Genomic DNA, 18,641 nt, shown 5'->3' with positions numbered 1-18,641 from the left:
CAAGGAGATGCTCTCTCATAGCTTTTATTCAACATGGTCTTGGACAGAATTGTCAAAGAATGAGAAAAAAGTAAAAGTGCTCCGTCAGGAAGAACACGTGCAAAGAAGATTGGCATAAAATGCCTGGCATTTGCAGATGACCTAGCAATACTCAGCATCAATAGAAAATAAGCACAAAAAGCACTTGAACACTTGAATACGAGTACATATAAAGTCGTCTGCCAAAACATGACTACAGATATCATATGAGAAAAAAGCAGTTCATGGAAAGTCAGCAACACCCAAGCCATGAACACAAAATATGGAAACGTTAACAGAGTGAAAAAATTGAAGTATTTATGAGAGTATTTAGAAACAGAACATCAAACAAGTTATCCAACAGAACAACTTCTGAAAGCGTACGAACTTACAATAAAAGGAACAATTCAGGACACGCCATACGCTAGCATTGAAATACAGCTGTACTACCAGATGCACTCTAGCATCATAGATGACCACAATCGAAGAATCAGGAAGAGTACAGACAGAAAAATGACGACATAAAGTCCTCCGAAAAGGTTTCGAGCAGTTCACACAAATTGTATCTGGCTGAAGAGACTAACCAAAGAATTACACGAGCACATGTAGAGTCACAGACATGAGTAGAAAATGACGGCTAACATTCTATGGAGACATTCATTGCGTGAACAACAACAGACTCACAAAGAACAAGACTCAATAAAAAATAAAGAATAAAAACAATATCTAGAATAAGCAAGAATCAGTAGATAAATGATATACGAAAGAGAGAGATTCAGAAGGAAAATCATGAATAAGATTTTTGAAGTAAAAGAAATGAGGAAACCAGGGAAAACATGGAAATAGCAGAGAAAATAGCACACGGTAGAAGTACGAAGGAATATTCCCAGCAGCAAAGGAAGAAAGAAGAAAAGTAGATCAATCTGGTAACACTTAATTTAAATAATGACCAAGGACAAAAATGTGTAATAATAGCATCTAAGATTAAACCATATCTGGTTTGCTCCGATCTCAAGGAATTTGCTTGGACCACATTTTATTTGTTCTGCAGATCTATTACTTCCTTTTCTTGGCTTATTCTTCTACAGTATCTATGGTTTATTACATTCTTGTTACATGTTCACTCCTTTAATTCCTCTACTTTGCTGTTTCTTGATAGGGATTAAATGTGTTTAATTCTTTCTTGGTAACTTCATTTCTCTCTTTATCAAAGTATATACAATAGTATGTATTAGAAGTAACAGAAAGGAGGACAGCGAGACATTTAACATCATAACTGAGAATCTCGTAGTGCATGAAGTTAAGGAATACTGCTGCTGTGGCAGCAAAATAACCGTGACGAACGGGGCAAGGGGGACATAAAAAAATTAGACTAGCACTGGCAAAATGGGTATTCCTGACCTAGATAAGTCAACTAGTATCAAACATAGCTCTTGATTTGAGGAAGGAAATTCTGAGGCTGTACTTTTGGAGCACGGTAGTGAATCATGGACTGTGGGAAAACAGAAACAGAAGAGAATAGAAGTATTTTAGATTTGGTTCTATAGAAGAAAGCTGAAATTAAGTGGACTGATAAGGTAAAAATGAATAGGTTCCCCGAAAAATCGGGGAGGAAATGAAAACGAAAGAAGACGAAGTAAATGTTCCTGAATTTCAAACCAGAACAGCTCTTAGCATGAGTGACATAAAAGTAGATATCTTAGGTGTTGCGAAACAACTCAAATCACTTAAGAAAGGCTAGTCTTCCGGTCCAGATGGTATACCAATCAGGTTCTTTTCAGAGTATGCAGACACAATAGCGCCTTTCTTAGCAATCATATACAACCGCTCACTTGACGAAAGGTCTGTTCCTGAAGAATGGAAAGTAGCACAGGTCACACCAATATTCAAGAAAGTAAATAAGAGTAACCCATTGAAGTGCGGACCCATATCATTGACCTCAATTTGCAGTAGGATTTTGGAGCATGTACTCTACCCGAGCATTATGAATCACCTTGAAGAAAATGACTTATTGGTACATACTCAACACGGATTCAGAAAATATCGTTCTTGTGCAACACAGCTAGCTCTTTATTCCCATGAAGTAACGAGTGCTGTCGACAAGGGATGTCAGATCGATTCCGTATTCCTTGATTTCCAGAAGGCTTTTGATACCGTTCCTCACAAGCGACTATTAATGAAATTGCGTGCATATGGAGCATCATCTCAGTTGTGTGACTGGATCCGTGATTTCCTCTCAGAGACGTCACAGTTCGTAGTGACAGACGGTAAATCATCGAGTAGAACGGAAGTGATATCTGGTGTTCTGCAAGGTAGTGTCATAGGCGCTCTGCTGTTCCTGATTTACATAAATGATCCAGGTGATAGTCTGAGCAGCCCCCTTTGATTACTTACAGATGACGCTGTAATTTAACGTCTAGTAAAATCATCAGACGACCAATTACAGTTACAAAATGATCTAGAGAGAATATCGATATGGTGCGAAAAGTGGTAATTGGCACTAAACAAAGAAAAGTGCGAGGTGATCCACATGGGTATTAAATGAAATCCGATGAATTAGATTTAAAACAGCCGACCCGGGTCGGCTGTTTTAAATCTAATTACGTGGAGCCGTTGCTGTTACGCAGCTATGTTTAAAATAATGAAATCCGATGAATTTTGGGTATACGATGAAACGCAAAAATCTAAGGGCTGTCATTTCGACTAAATACCTAGGAATTAAAGACTGCGCTATTTTGGCAGAACACTTAGAAGATGCGACAAACCCACTGAGACACACTACATTACACTTGTCCGTCCTCTGCGGGAATATTGCTGCACGGTATGGGATCCTTACAAGGTAGGATGGACGGAGGACATCGAAAAAGTGTAAAGAAGTGCAACTCGTATCGCGTTATCGCGCAATAGGTGTGAGAGTGTCACTGATATGATACACGAGTTGAGGTGGCAGTCACTGAAACAAAGGCGGTTTTCTTTGCGGCGAGATCTATTTACGAAATTTCGATCACCAACTTTCTCTTCCGAATACGAAAATATTTTGTTGACACCCACCTACGTAGGGAGAAATGATCATCATAATAAAGTAAGGGAAGTCAGATCTCGAACGGAAAGATTAAGGTGTTTCTTTTTCGCACGCGCTATTCGAGAGTGTAAAGGTAGAGAAGTAGTATGAACATGGTTCGATTGAACGTTGGCAAGAAGGGACAAGATGATAGGACATCTGTTAAGGTAGCAAGAAATAACTTCCAAGGTACTATACGGAACTGTAGACGGGGAGAAACTGTAGAGGAAGACGGAGATTGGAATATATACCACAAATAATTGAGGACGAAGGTTGTAAGTGCTACTCTGAGATAAAGGGTTGGCACGGAAGAAGAATTCGTGGCGGGCCGTATCAAACTGGTTAGAAGACTGATGACTCAAAAGAACGAAAAGGAACCACTAACTGTTGTCAGAGATATCGTCCTTGCAGTAAAGTCGAGTATCATATGGAAGTTCCCTTTCTTCAAGACGTTGCCATGACATAATTCGGTCAATTACATGCGAAAGTACCACACACCCTAAAAGAACAGCTGTTAACTCTCGTCAGTGATGACAGAGGAAGTCGTTGGCGCCTTGAGCTTACAAACAAATCTGGCGCGGACAGAAATCCGAGTAACATTTATCCGAATGCTAGTGGCTGAACGGCGCATTACGTGGTCTTTGGTGATGTTATCGATGGCGATGGGGCAGATGAGGCCGGCGATGGTGCCAATACCGTTGGACATGCCCATCAGGATACTGGCGTAGCGTGGCGCGATGTCCAGGTGGTTCACGTTGAACCCTGCAACAAGAAGCGAACACACCGTTTGGTGAGTCAGCAGTTAACTACGATTAAATCTGCGTGGGAGTTAGAATATCACTTATACACATATAAACAAAGCTATACATTACCACTCAAACCGAGGTTCTAAGGCACTCTGTTCAATGGCGAAAGGTAATTGATAAGTAATGGATCTTCTAATTTATTGACAACCAAATCCACATAAATCATTTCTACTATAATCTAAAACAAACAAAAAAACTCTTTTATTGAAATAACCTTGTTTTATAGCATAAACCGTCCGTCCCGATTACAGCCGGCACGGTAGCTCAGCGTGTTTGGTTAGAGGGTTAGTAGCCCTCTGTAATAAAAAAACTGAGCTAATCGACCAACAACGAACTTAAACGGATGTCTTACGGCGTCCGCCCCGAGCAGATGCAACGAACAAAAGCGAACAAATATGAGATTAAAAAAAAAAAAAATAGCTGAATGGTCAGCGTGACGGACTGCCGTCCTAAGGGCCCGGTTTCAATTTCCGGCTGGGTCGAGGATTTTTTCTGCTCAGGGACTGAGTGTTGTGTTGTCTTCATCATCATCATTTCATCCCCATTCGGCGCGCAGGTCGCCCTATGTGTCGTCGAATGTAATCAGACCTGCACCAAGGCGGCTGGACCTGCCCCGTAAGGGGCCTCCCGGCCAATGACGAAAACGCTCATTTCCATAGCATACAGCGAGATGACAAAAGTCTTGGGAAACGTCCTAATATCATGTCGGACCACCTTTTGCCCGGCTTAGTGCAGCACCTCGACGCGGCATGGACTCCAAATGTGTCGTTGGAAGTCCCCAGCACAAATATTGAGTCATGTTGCCCCTATAGCTATTCGTAATTGCAAAAGTGTTGCCGGTGCAGGATTTTCTGCATGAATTGACCTCTCAGTTATGACCCTTAAATGTTCGATCGGTAGCCAAGTCGTTCGCTCGAATAATCCAGAATGTTCTTCAAACCATTCGTGAACAATTGTGGCCCAGTGACATGGCGTGTTCTCACACATAAAAATTCTGTCGTTGTTCGGGAACATGAAGTCCTTGAATGGCTGCAAATCCAAGTAGTGATTTCCTGTCAATGATCGGTTCAACTGAACCGGAGGACCCAGTCCATACCACGTGAACACAGCCTACACCATTGCTGAGTCACTACCAGCTTGCACAGTGCCTTGTTCACAAGTCGGGTCCATACCTCCGTGGTGTTTGGGCTAGACTCGAACCCCACCAACAACTCTGACCAACAGAAATTTGACACAGCTGACCACACCACGGTGTTCCAGTCGTCTAGTTTTCAACCGATATGATCACGAAGCCAGGAGAGGCGCTGCTGGTGATGTCGTGCAAAGGCATTCACGTGTGTCTTCTGCTGCTTTGGCTCGTTAATGCATAATTTCGCCGCTCTGTCCTAACGGACACTTGCATCGTACGTCCCACATTGATTTCTGCGGTTATTTCATGCAATGTTGCTTGTCTGTTGGCACTGATAACTCTAAGCAACCGGAGCTGCTCTCGGTCGTTAAGTGAGGGCATCGGCCATTCCATTGTCTGAGGTGAGAGGTGCTATCGGGAATTTGGTATGTTCGGCACACTCTTGACACTGTAAATCTCGGAGTAGTGAATTCCCTAACGATTTCCGAAATATAATGTCCCATGAGACTAACTGCAACTACTATTTCTGTTTCAGATTTGTTAAATACTATAGTGCGGCAGTAATCAGGTATGAAGCTCCTCACATGAATCGCCTGAGTACAAATGACAGCTCCGCCAATGCACTGCGCGTTTACAACTTGTGTACACGATACTAGCGCCATCTGTTTGTGTACTTATCGCCATCCTATGACTTTTGTCACCTCGGTGTCACCAGCCGGCGTGGCCGAGCGGTTCTAGGCGCTGCAGTCTGGAACCACGAGACCACTACGGTCGCAGGCTCGAATCCTGCCTCGGACATGGATGTGTGTGATGTCCTTAGGTTAGTTAGGTTTAAGTAGTTCTAAGTTCTAGGGCACTGATGACCTCAGAAGTTAAGTCCCATAATGCTCAGAGCCATTTGAACCAAAGAAGAGCCATCCGACCAAATGACTTCCTTCAATTGCTCCATCCATAGTCCAGGTTTTACGAGCTGGGCTACACGTCTTTTTGTTACGAGCATTTTCATCACTTATGAGTGGTTTTGGAATTCCAGCTCTCCCTCAAATTCGCTGTTTATGGAGCTCCATTCGTGTTGTTTGGACGCTGAATGAGTTAGCTAGTACGACATTCAGTTCGGTAGTGATTTATACAGCTGTCGATCTCTTATTTTTCCTCAATACCCTCTTCACGGTCAATCAACATAGACTTCCGTTCCCGTTACTGTTTAGCGGATGATGTTTTCCCGGTTTCCCTGCGTGCAGTATAAAACTACCATACAGTTCCTCTTGATTCGTCAAGCACGTCTGCTCCCTTGGTTACGGAAGCGTCCACGTTCGAATTCACTTAGTTTCTACAATATACATTCACAACCACACAGGACACTTGCAACGCATTGAGGTCATTGCACGGTTGGAGTTCGTGGTCAAGAACAACAGTGCCACCTGCAGGTTAGGCTAGCTCCTATGTTCAAGAATTCATTTATTGCGGTGTGTTCTTAATTTTGTGCAATCCCTGTGCATCACAAGACTGTTCCACGGGATTCATTTCGGGGAACAGGTTGGCCAATCCAGTTTGTGAATACCAGCACGACAGACGCGATAGCTGATGATGGCTGCACGATGGACTCGAGAGTTCGCAGCCATAAACTTGAATTCATTCTCGAAATACTGATGGAATAATTCAGTGATGGGTTGGAGGATGTTTTTCTTGTACTAAGGAGCGTTGAGTTTGACCTATATTGACGGCCGCACGTAATGCCACCCCAGAACATCACTGATACGTCACCTTGCTGTAGTCAATTAACGCGATATCTCTGGCATGCAGGACTACCAGGTTTCCTCCGAACGATAGTGATACAGTGTCCGATATATGTGGCATCGGTGAGGAGAATTTTGTGGTAAGATTAGTGAGTTTGTACCATTCAGCATGGTGTCTCGCTTTAAGGGCTGGTCTGCTCTATGGCCGTCTTGGTTAAAGATAGGTGTTGCTGAGTCTATTTCGTATGGTTTGGTTGGGCACGTGCCTCCCAGTCGCCCTCACAAATCAATTGTCATTTCAGCGGAGTCGGCTCGGAGATCCTGCGGCTTAGAAATCACATGCACCGCTCATCTGCCTCAGTTTTTGACGTAGGGTAACCAAGAGGGGACACGTCATGACAGCTACCTGCATTCTCAGAACGATTTCAGGTCCGTACCACATAGCCCTGACACGTGCCGTTCGCCTCGCATCTACTGTTGTTTTCGTTGACCAAGCAACAATCCTTGTACCATGAAGCGTTGATATCCGCGTTCTTCGCACGCAGAGCGCCCATAAAGTTTCTGCAAAACACCTACATCGTTTTCTGAATGAAGGTACACATGCTACTATCCACCAACATTCAGTCACTTTAACACGTTTGCGGTAGATGCTGCTGTACGCATTGCTGTTTAGGTAATCCAAATAATATATATACTTATATAATACTTATATTACTTATAATACTTATACTTATAATACTTATATACTTATATATAGTTACAAATAGCCTACAATATACATACTTATCCATGAAAGGGGATGAGGTGGTGGTGAATATGAGGTGTAGCCCACGACACTCGAAACCCATACTTTACTCATCCAGTGGAACGAACTTAACACATAATATTAAATACTTATGAAACTTTTTCTCGCTGAGAATCCCCACAAACTGACGAATCGTGACGTTTTTATTTATTACTTCTTTACTACTAACCTTATTCGCAAAACATTTTGTAGCTAGTATTCGCATATAACACTGAATTTATCACTGAAATTATATCTTTGTCCGGAACTTAGTTCAGGAACTACGAAGTTATAAATATCGATATGCTTGTAAATAAAACATCAGAGCGAAATTCGCTAGAGATACGGTGAAATATGCGTATAAACACTCACTTGACAAGTGCGTATGCGGGCTAAGACACGAGTAAAAGGCCCATTCTAAACCCATGAAACGTTTTAAACCAGTTTGTACTTACTGCCTGGAAAAATACTGTGAGGGTAAGAACCACCATCTTCTTGTTGGGGTGGGGGTGATAACGTGGAGAGAAAAGGGGTAGGAGAAGATGGACAGACACGGAGGAGAAGGAAATGGATACAGATAAGGAAGGAGGAGTAAGTGGAAGGAGAGAGGGGGGAGGAAGTGGACAGAGAGAGAGAAAGGAGGAAATGGGCTATGAAAGGGAAGAGAGGAGATGGAGAGGGAAGAGGAGAAGGTGGGCAGAGAAAGAAAAGAGCAGGAGATGGACAGCGATAGGGGGTAGGAGGAGATGGAGCGAGAGGAAGAGGAGGTAGAGAGGGAGAGAGGGGAGGAGCAGATGGACATAGAGTGTGGGAGGAAGAAATCGATAGAGAGTGGGAAAGGAGCAGGTGGACAGAGAGGGAAGTGGTGGAGATGGGGAGTGAGGAGGAAAGGGAGGAGATGGACTGATAGAAGATCGGAATAAACATATACCCAGGCCATTTTTTATAAGTAATTGTTTAACTGCAGATAAGAACCGCATTCCCACTTATCACAGCGAAGTGTCAAGTTGGGGAGTGGGCTGATAGGAAACGTGTTGCGAGACACCAGCAAATAACTTCCATGGAATTAGAGGGAAAACGTAGAGAAGCACAGGGATAGCAATACATCCAACAATCCAGTAAATAATTGAGAACGTAGGCTAAAATTTGAGATGAAAAAAAAAAAAAAAATTATTTAGGATTTAGACCCTAAGTTATGTGCTTGAACCGTAAGGTTGTAGCACTGTAAGACTGTAGATTACTGTAGGTGACTCACCGGAGATGGCGAAGCCGCTGAAAGCGACGCCGAGGGTGAGCGCTACCGTGGCGGCCACTTTGGTCTGCGCGTAGGCCACCACCATGAAGAAGCACGCCTCCATGCCGAAGCCGCCGCAGTTGAACACCTTGCGCACATTGGTGGTGGTCAGGTAGCCCTTCTTGCGGACGTGGTCTGCCAACATACCTCCCAGGGGCACGATGATCGTCATCAGCAAGTGGGGCAGCGCGCCGACGAACCCCGTCTGCGCAAGAGCGTAAACGACGACTTATACAACTTGCCCTCCAGTCTTGTAAGATTCCTGTTGGATACATTGTGGTATTGTGCGGAAAGTTACCTCTGTCAGCGAATATTTTTCCTGATAAAATAAGCCACCAGAAGCTCAATGTTTGCTATCACAATACTGGTTCTGTCCGAAAGAACAGACACCATATCCATATAAGTGCATAGTTCTGGCAATATCGGCCGTAACCTTCTTCTTCTGTACCGATGCAAACATATTCCTCGGTCTCTTACGAGGCTTAGTAAGAATGTCTTCCACATATAATGAGTGTGGTTCAAATGGCTCTGAGCACTATGCGACTTAACTTCTGAGGTCATCAGTCGCCTAGAACTTAGAACTAATTAAACCTAACTAACCTAAGGACATCACACACATCCATGCCCGAGGCAGGATTCGAACCTGCGACCGTAGCGATCGCTCGGTTCCAGACTGCAGCGCCTAGAACCGCACGGCCACTCCGGCCGGCAATAATGAGTGTGTTGGGGTGGGACACTAGGAATGTAGTGTGTGGACATGCAAGGTGAGAATGTGGGTCTCGTGAGAGGCGTGCGCGAGATAGTTCCTGTAGTCACACTGTCGTCTGTGCCCTCGGTGGCTCAGATGGATAGAGCGTCTGCCATGCAAGCAGGAGATCCCTGGTTCGGGTCCCGGTCGGGGCACACATTTTCACTTGTCCCCGTTGATATGTAGCAACGCCCGTCAGAAGCTAAAGGTATTAATATAATTCTAATTTCGTTATAGGCGGCTGCAGGTCAACAATGTCCGAAGGAACAGACACCATATCCATATAAATGTCGAAGGAGACTGGAAGAGGTACGCGGTTTCATTTTATTTTACGGCATTACCACCGATCTGAGTTGGGGTAAATCAAGTGTTCTCACAAACACCATAAAATAAGAAATGAATCTCTGCCGAAAGTGTACGAGGTTATTTCTTGGTCGTGAAGACATACAATAAAACACAAACTCTAATTTAATATCGTTGCTTAAGTATAAGGGGCACCTGCAATGGCTTCCCATACTGAGATGAAAATTGGGAATGTTCTGGTACCGCTTGCGACTTTGTATCTTCACTGAAGTATCTGTGAGACCTACCGTTAGTATAACAAATATGTCTAATTTACGAACTTCCAGCTTCATTTTCAATTTACTAGAAATTGTTGCTTTTAACATGATTTCATTAAGTGAACATATTTCAGGATGGCATTCGTGTAGCAGGCCTCAAAAGCCTTCCAACGGTCTAATTCGCGTCCGTCTTCTCTGTATTTGTAAAAAAATTACGTTTTTGTAATTTTTAATCGTCAATATCTTTAATGTTGTGCTCATGTTGAGGACAGACGCAGTGGCAGCATTGTTAAAAATCATGTTCATCTGCCAGACTGGACTTGAACCTCTGATCACTGCTTTACAAACCTGTGACGATAGCCCGAGATTACTTATGTTGGGAGAGTGTTTCGTCTTAAGCTATGATCAACAGGCTTGACATTCTGTGATTTTTCTCTCACGCGTATTTTGTTGTAAAATTGAGACTTATTATGACCAACGTAGCTGAAAATAAAGTTTGTCAGTGTTTTTAAGCACAAACAGAGATACTATATCACAAAAATTCTACAAAGAAATAACTGCCATTTTTACTTGTTAAAAGAGAACAATGAATTACAAATTTCTGTAGTGAAGTTTGGCATTCGCTATCGAACCTTCTGCAGTATGTGTAAATGCGGCTTTGCTTTAATCATTGTGCATTGAAACAAATTATATGTAGGACGATCAAAAATCTGTTTGAGGGTTTCCTGCAGTGTATATGCAACGTAGTGCGACTCCGATGGGAGTGAATAAGCACCGATATGTAGCTAAGGGATTAGCGTATCACTCATCTTTCGTAGTGCGTGGGGTAAATAATGAAACGTGAACTATGGCGACATTATTGCCAAATGCGTCCATACAGGAATAATGTCGTGGTAGTAGTTTTCGTGGCTGCCGAAGGACAAACACCGGTAGACATCCATCGGAGAATAAAGAAGGTGCACGGTGCAGCGTGTCTGTAGAAAACCTCCGTTGTGGAATGGTGCCCCAGGTTCCGTGCTGGTCGCTATTAGACACAAGACGCTGATCGATCCCATGTCCCAAATGTCGTAACGCAGAATTTACACCAACTCTAAGTGGGACACATCCAAGCAACTCGCCTTATAGTCCCTCAAAAAAAGGCCTTAAATGGTCGACGATTCCAGTCGAACGATGATGTCAGCAGGCAGTTAAGGACTACTTCACACAGCAGGACACGATGTTTTACCAGACCGGTCTCTCAACCTAGTGCGTCGATGGGATGGTTGCCTCGATGTTCAGGGCGATTTTGTTTTATTGGGCAGTAGGGCCGCTAACGAAAACTTTTTGGTTCGCCTCTTATAAGCAACAGCCTCTTTCGTGTCCCGCCATGGGGCGGGCCCTCTCTGTCGCACCGACGTAAGGGCAGCCCCCATCAGTTTGGTCTCTCTTGTTTACCACCGAAAGCTGGAGGATGGCCATTCGAGGTCATGTCCTGGCAGTCACATGGAATACGGCCGCGACGACCAATTACTGGAACTGTATATTATTTCAAGTGAATAAGTGACGCTATTCTATGAATATATACGTCCGAGAAGCACATCGATCGTATTTGGTGGATGACGGCCTTGAAATTTAATGTGTTGTTTATGCTCACATAGTACACGGACGAACTGAAAATACAGACTCGAATATTATGAGTTACCTCGAAGATAACCATTTATTGTCAACCAGTCATCATGGATTCAGAAAATATCGTTCTTGTAAAATACAATGGCTGTTTTTCACATGAAGTAATGAGTTCTATTGACAGGGATCTCAAAACTGATTTCACAATTTTAGATTTACAGGATGCTTTTGACACGGTTCCTCACAAGCAACTCTTAATTAAACTGTGTGCTGACGGAGAATCGTCTCTTTTGTGATCTCCTGTCAGAAAGGTCACAGTTAGTAGTAATTGATGGAAAGTCATCGAGTAAAACAGAAGTGATATCCGGTGTTCTACAGGGAAGTGCAATAAAAGTTCCCTCTGTTATTTCTGACTTATATAAACGATGTAGGAGACTATCTGAGCAGCCCCGTCAGACATTTTTCGATGATGCTGTCATGTATCGTCTCGTTAGAAGTCATCAGATGACCAAAACCAATCGCAAAGTGATTTATACAAGATATCTGTGTGGTGCAGTTGACTCTACACAATGAAAAGTGCGAAGCTACCCATATGAGTACTAAAACGAATCCGCTAAATTTCGGATACATGATAAATCACTCAAATCTAAATGCCGTGAGTCCCATTAAAACTTAGTCATTACAATTACGAATAACTTAAATTGGATAGTGTTGTGGGGAGGGAAAGCCAAAGACTGCATTTTAGTGGCAAAACAGAATATACAAGGTGTCTACTAAAGAGGCTGCCTACACTCTGCTTGTCCTTCTTCTGGAGTACTGCTGCGCGATGTGCGATCCGCATAAGATAAGACTGGCAGAGGTCATCGAAAAAGTTCAGAGAAGGGACAACTCGTTTTGTATTATCACGAAACAAAAGGGATAGAGTACCACGGATATGATTGAATCGGGGTGGCAATCATTAAAACACAGGCGTTTTTCGTTGCGGCGGGATCTTCTCATGTAACTTCAATCACCAACTTTTTTCGTCTATATTGGAAAAAATTTTGTTTGTGCCCATTTAAACTCGGAGAAATGATCATTGTAATAAAATAAGAGAGATGAAAGCTCGTATGGAAAGATTTAAGTGTTCGTTTTTCCCGTTTACTGCTCGAGAGTGGAACGACAGAGATATACTTTGAAGGTGGTTCGATCAACCTGTTGCCAGGCACTTGATTGTGAACTGCAGTGTAGTCGTATAGATGAAGATGTAGATTGGCAACCGTTGGACTAGTACGGTGAGGAGAAAAGTGTGTAGACTATATATGAACACTCGCGGATATCCGCTGGGCCCTAGGGATCATTACACTTTGTGTTTTGGGCCTGTGTTAGCCCCAGTGTTATTTAAAAGGAGTATGCCGGTCGTGCTAACTTACATTGGTAAATTATTTCTTGTCATTGTTATTTCTCTGTATTGGCTTGGCTTTGAGCCATGTTGATATTTTGTGAATGTTGTAACTTGCTTCTGTAATCTAATGAGTATTCAGCATAAATTCATGTTCAGTTTTCCTGTTTAATTGAAGTCATGTTGGCGTTCTCGTTAATTTTATTTCGGCCTTCGTTAATGGAATTAGCCTTAGTAATCTCAGTTTAAAATTAAGCTATATACATTGCTAAAAATCTCTGTCATGCAATGTTACAAATCTTCCTATCTACCGTGTTCGAGTACGGTTTGTGATTTACCAGTATTGTGTGTGCTGACTTTGCTACCTAGGGTAAATTTATCTACTTGTTGCTGAAGTCAGTTGGGCGTGTTATTTAAACTTTACTTACACACCTTCCATCGTTACGCATTTTCTTCATTTTTCTAAATAGAGGCTCATTGTCTGTTTCAATCTGATAACTAAATTTCTTTCATGTTCGATTTATGATTCTGGTGCACACGTTAACGGAAATGTTTTTCTCTCTGTTTTACTTCACATTCTGTTTTTTTTAGTGTATTATGATACCTAACTACCAGAGTGCAGTGGAAGTCAATAGTTTGTCTGAAGTCGAATTATTCAGTTTTTAATTCTAAAATTGTATTTCTCATTTTGTCAGATTCACTTGAATGTCTCAGTCTTTACACAGCTTTCTGGAATACCTTTCAAAAAAATGAAATGCTTCTCTGATTCAAAAGTCATGTTTTTGTGACCTAGCGCCTTACCATTCCCATGTCATAACTAATAATAGTAATTCACATATAATTAATTGGTAAATCTACTCAAATGGATTAGTTAAAAGCCCCAAGGTTTTGAACATATCCTTACAATGAGCCCGATTACAATTTTTGTAATTATTCATATAATCATTTTCTATAGTTTGAAAACTGTGTTCATATTTCGTACATTTGTTGCCCAGAAAAGAATTCCACTGCTAAGGACTGATGCTTCATGTGAGACTAGAAGGCACTGGTTGTTACAGACTGATGACAGGACTATTAGAGGATAACGTGGTGATGGGAGCTCTGTTTGTATATTTCGCCCCTCCATTCACATAAAAATTGTGCCAGTGGCTGGTTCACGCGACAAAGTAAGGCAGAATATTGGGAATCAGAAGCTATAGAAAGCCAAGTAATCTCTCAGCACAGCTCAGCATTTCCGACTGGCTTCTCTGTACTTTGGTCTTTTGCGGTGACGTTCTCCAGTGTATCAATCAAAGATAAAAAGTCGATGCTGAGTCTTTATTGTTGATCCTCATTTTTCTCTTATTTACTCTCAAGAACGCTCTGTCATTAATATTAGCGGAATGTTATTTTCTCCGTCCATAATTCCTTGTTGAGAAAATGAAGAGATATTACAATGAGAATACGAAGTTCACACTTTTGTATGACGTCATCTAGTCTGCCCTCTCGTACTGTCATTTAACATGTGGTACTTCCTCTACGAATGGCAATCTTTTAAAAACAAACTGTCGACTGTCTGCATGCTCCCAGTTGATTGAGTGTAGACATAACACATCGGAAACTGAGACATTAGATTGCGAAACCATGGAACTTCATTTTGAGAATCAATATTGATTACTAGATACTTTGAGTTTGTTACACAGTCTGCGTTTAACAGTGTCATTTTCTCCTCTTCAAAATGACATTTATAGCATGTGATGTATTTGTCTTCAATGCAACTTTATTGCATGTTTTCTAGTTGTTTTTTCCATGACGGTATCATTCGCCTTTTGTAGGGAGAGAGTTTTCTTATTTCTTTCTGTTTGGAAAATCTCTGATGTGTGTTAGAAACAGTGTTAGTCCTAATTTACTGCCCTGAAGAACACTCATATTAATACACTGATGTTAATATATTTTGTTACTGATGTTTTGTTGTGTTTGACGTTGTCTCTTCTCTTTTGAGCTTATCTTCTAGGTATGACAGGAACTAATCATAAGGTACACACACCTCTTGTTCGTTATAATCATAGCTTATATAGTCGCATCTTACGGCAAGCCATATCAAAAGCCTTTGTCAGACCTAAGTAAATTTCTGTGATACATTTTTGTGAACAGCATCAAGTGCCATTTTTGTAAATTGTACTATGATTAATTCTATGCTTTTACCCATTCTGAACCCAAATTTTGATTCACTTGAGAGTGTTGATTTTACTTTATTTTACTTCCTTTTCCAGGACTAGACTGTTAGCTTGTTTTGGCCCCTGTTTTGCTGCCATCTGTACATGAGATGACCAACGTATCTTCTTACAGGAGGACGCTATCTAAAGGAAAACTTCAGAAATTCTATTGTCCTACCTTCTAAAACTACGGTTTTCCCCTTTTCTCATGGTTTAGAAAATTCTGTCATTCAGCGAGAATGTATTATTTTAATTACTACCTTATCTCTTCATTGATTCCTTTTATTTAAGTAGTAATCTTTCTCTGATTTGAGGAACCGCATTTTTCACGATGAAACTCTGTTTCGATACTTTGTTCTATTCACCCCGTTCTCGCTTCCATTCATAATGAGGTTTGTAGTCTTAAACAATTTAAGTTTGTCTGTTCTCTCTCCTTACCATTCAATGTTCACCGAAGTTTTCTTCACATATCCTGAAATCGATGGAACTTTTTCTTCAGTTCGTCATCATCTTTAAAAGATAAATTACAACCAAGGTAAATAAAGCTTGAAACTTGTTCTAGTTTGATCGTCAGTTATTATCTCGGCTGTGACTGGGAACTTTCTTTGCTATGCCATAACTTCTGTGGTCCCAGATATCTGAAAATTGTAGTTCTTACAAATGATATTTAGTATGAATTAATCATCTGCAGAAGGCATGGGGTTTATGTACATATTGTTATTCAGTTTTATTCCAGGATGGACATGTTGTTTACAGGTCCAATAATTTCGACATATAATGAAGTGAGTTGAGGACGGGCTGCAACCTTAGCGTACTCCTTGATTAATTATAATTTCTTCTGGTAACTACTGCTCCAGATCTAAAACAATTTTTGTCTTTGCGCACGTATCTCGAATAGCTTGAATCAAATGTTTGGGCTAGGAATTTTTTTTTTTTCATTATGCTCTAAAACTGCTCCCTGTCTACCGTATCAAAAGATTTTATGTAATCAACAATCCGTCACAGTTGCAGTACATATCTTTGGCGACTAGTTTCGAACCCACTGATTCATTCTCAAGCTTGGCCTACTGTGACTGCACTGAAAGTGCCCGATCTTAATAACACACATCAAAACTGCAATACATGCTTTATAAAATGTTCGTAAATGACTGTCACAATCAAGATGTGCTGACGTAGCAAGTCAGTTTGATTCTGACTAGCTAAGCAGGGATACGTTGATTCTATGTATTGCCATTTGATGGTTGTTATTAAGATCAGGTGTTTTCAGTGCAGCCTCGACAGGTCAGACGTGAGACTGAAGCGGCTGGTTCGACACTAGTAGCCAAACATATGTACTGGAAATGTGACAGATGGTTAACGAATGCTTCATGAAGTTTTGAAAAGGGTGCTCCTCCCATGTCAAAAAATGACGGAACTGCAAATAGTATTACGTAATTAACGAACGTGAACCAGGTTTTTAACTTAAATTGTTTTCTCCAGTATTTGTTTTAAGCTAAATATATTATCTGTGCAAGATCTCACGTTTCTGAATCCACTTTTTTCTTCCAGTAACACAGAGTGTGTTATATCTTCAGCATATTACTTATTATTTTAGCTTATATTATATACGCAGCATTTCGCAAACTTATTAAACGATAGTTATTATAAGAACTTCATTCAAATTGCTTTAAAATTAAGATTACTTTAGATTTTCTGCATACATTGGATATGGTTTTCCTTTCTCAATGTTGATTACTTATATTAAGTACTTTATTTTAAGAATCAACCTGCCAAATTCATTTTATCTAACCTTTAGGCTTGCCTCTCTTTAAAGATCTGTTGGAATTACATTTACCTGGAAACACACTGAGTCTCAATTTTATCTTCGACGGAAACCGAAGTAATGAATTAAAATTGTGTCAAGGCTGTACTTGAACGTGGTCCCTTCCTTACTAGGCACATGTGCTATCCACTGCCCCAGCCTGGTTTTCTGGCAGACACAGCTGCACCGACTGTCTTAGTCCGATGGCCTCACAAACACAAACAATTCACTTCTCATCAGCAGAAGAACTGGTTTCAAGCCCCGACCTTGGCACTTAATTACTTCAGCTTCTGTCCTCATTTTTAAGGGTTTCAGTACTGTACTAAGTTCCTTTATATACACTGGGTCATTTCCTGCAGTACCGTTACGTATGCTTTGGTCTTCTTGTGGTTGTAATTCATTAATCTGTATTTCATAACTGATTCTAACTTGAATTAGAAGAGTTAATCCAGAAAAGCGAGATTTACCTCCTCTATGGTCATGTTGAAAGAGCTCTGGAGATAGGGCGCCTGGAAGAGCACGAGCAGGTAGAAGTTCCAGGAGCGGCAGAAGTTGGCCACGACGATGGCGTAGACGGGAAGCGACGTGAGGAAGGCGCCCCAAGGGGTCGTCGACATTGTCGGCATGGCCTGGTTCACCGACTGCCCCAGCGACTGTTCGATGTATTGCAGCTCGCGCGCCGATATGCTCGGGTGCTTCGACGGCTTCTCGAAGCTCAGCCACAGCCAGAACAAGTACCACAGCAGGCCCACCACGCCTGTGGGCACACGAAAATGTTAAAATGTGTGTTAAATCTTATGAGACTTAACAGCTAAAGTCATCAGTCCCTAAGCTTACACACTACTTAACCTAAATTATCCTAAGGACGAACACACACAGCCATGCCCGAGGGAGGATTCGAACCTCCGCCGGGACCAGCCGCACAGTCCGTGACTGCAGCGCTCTAGACTGCTCGGCAAATCCCACGTGGCCTGTGGGCACACGCCACTGTAAGGCGACGCTTAACGTCTCCTGGTAACAACTTCGTAAATGTCTCGATAAACTTTATAGGAGTGTAAGACATAATTGCCACCTAAGACAAAATGGAAATGATCGTATGGCATCGTTGGCCGGGAGGCCCCTATTCGGGGAAGTACGGCCGCCAAGTGCAAGTCTTTTTTCACTCGACTCCACATTGGCTAACTCGCGCGCAGGGACGGGGATGAAATGATAATGACGACAACACAACACCCAGTCCCCGAGCGGAGAAAAATCTCCAACCCAGCCGGGAATCGAACTCGGGCCTGCTTGCATGGGAGGCGAGCACGTCACCACTCTCCGACAGTCATTCAAATGACAAGTCATAGGATACCGCCTAATATAGTGTAGGACCTACTTTTTCCCGGCCTAGAGCAGCAACTCGATATGGCATGAACTCCACAAGTGACTGGAGGTCCGCTGGAGAGATATTGAGCCAGCCTGCGTCTAAGCCATCCATAACTGCGAAAGTGTTGCCGGTGCAGAATTTTGTACACGAATTAACC

At 42.0% G+C, this 18,641-nt stretch overlaps 1 protein-coding gene across 1 annotated transcript in view; it reads right to left on the bottom strand.

Annotated features, from left to right (window-relative positions):
* Window positions 1-18,641, bottom strand: part of LOC124803334 (vesicular glutamate transporter 1) — a 199,208-nt gene that overhangs the window by 43,584 nt on the left and 136,983 nt on the right. Inside the window, exons 8-10 of the mRNA XM_047264518.1 lie at window positions 17,586-17,875; window positions 8,790-9,033; window positions 3,714-3,841 (exon numbers count right to left, since the gene is read on the bottom strand). Of these exons, the coding sequence (XP_047120474.1) occupies window positions 3,714-3,841; window positions 8,790-9,033; window positions 17,586-17,875 (662 nt within the window). The remainder of the gene's footprint in view (window positions 1-3,713; window positions 3,842-8,789; window positions 9,034-17,585; window positions 17,876-18,641) is intronic.

This window comes from Schistocerca piceifrons, chromosome 6 (assembly GCF_021461385.2).
Source record: "Schistocerca piceifrons isolate TAMUIC-IGC-003096 chromosome 6, iqSchPice1.1, whole genome shotgun sequence".
In the NCBI taxonomy this organism is placed as follows: Eukaryota; Metazoa; Arthropoda; class Insecta; order Orthoptera; family Acrididae; genus Schistocerca; species Schistocerca piceifrons.
The sequence above is the reverse complement of the archived record's forward strand: the minus strand, read 5'-3'. Positions and strand labels throughout refer to the sequence as shown.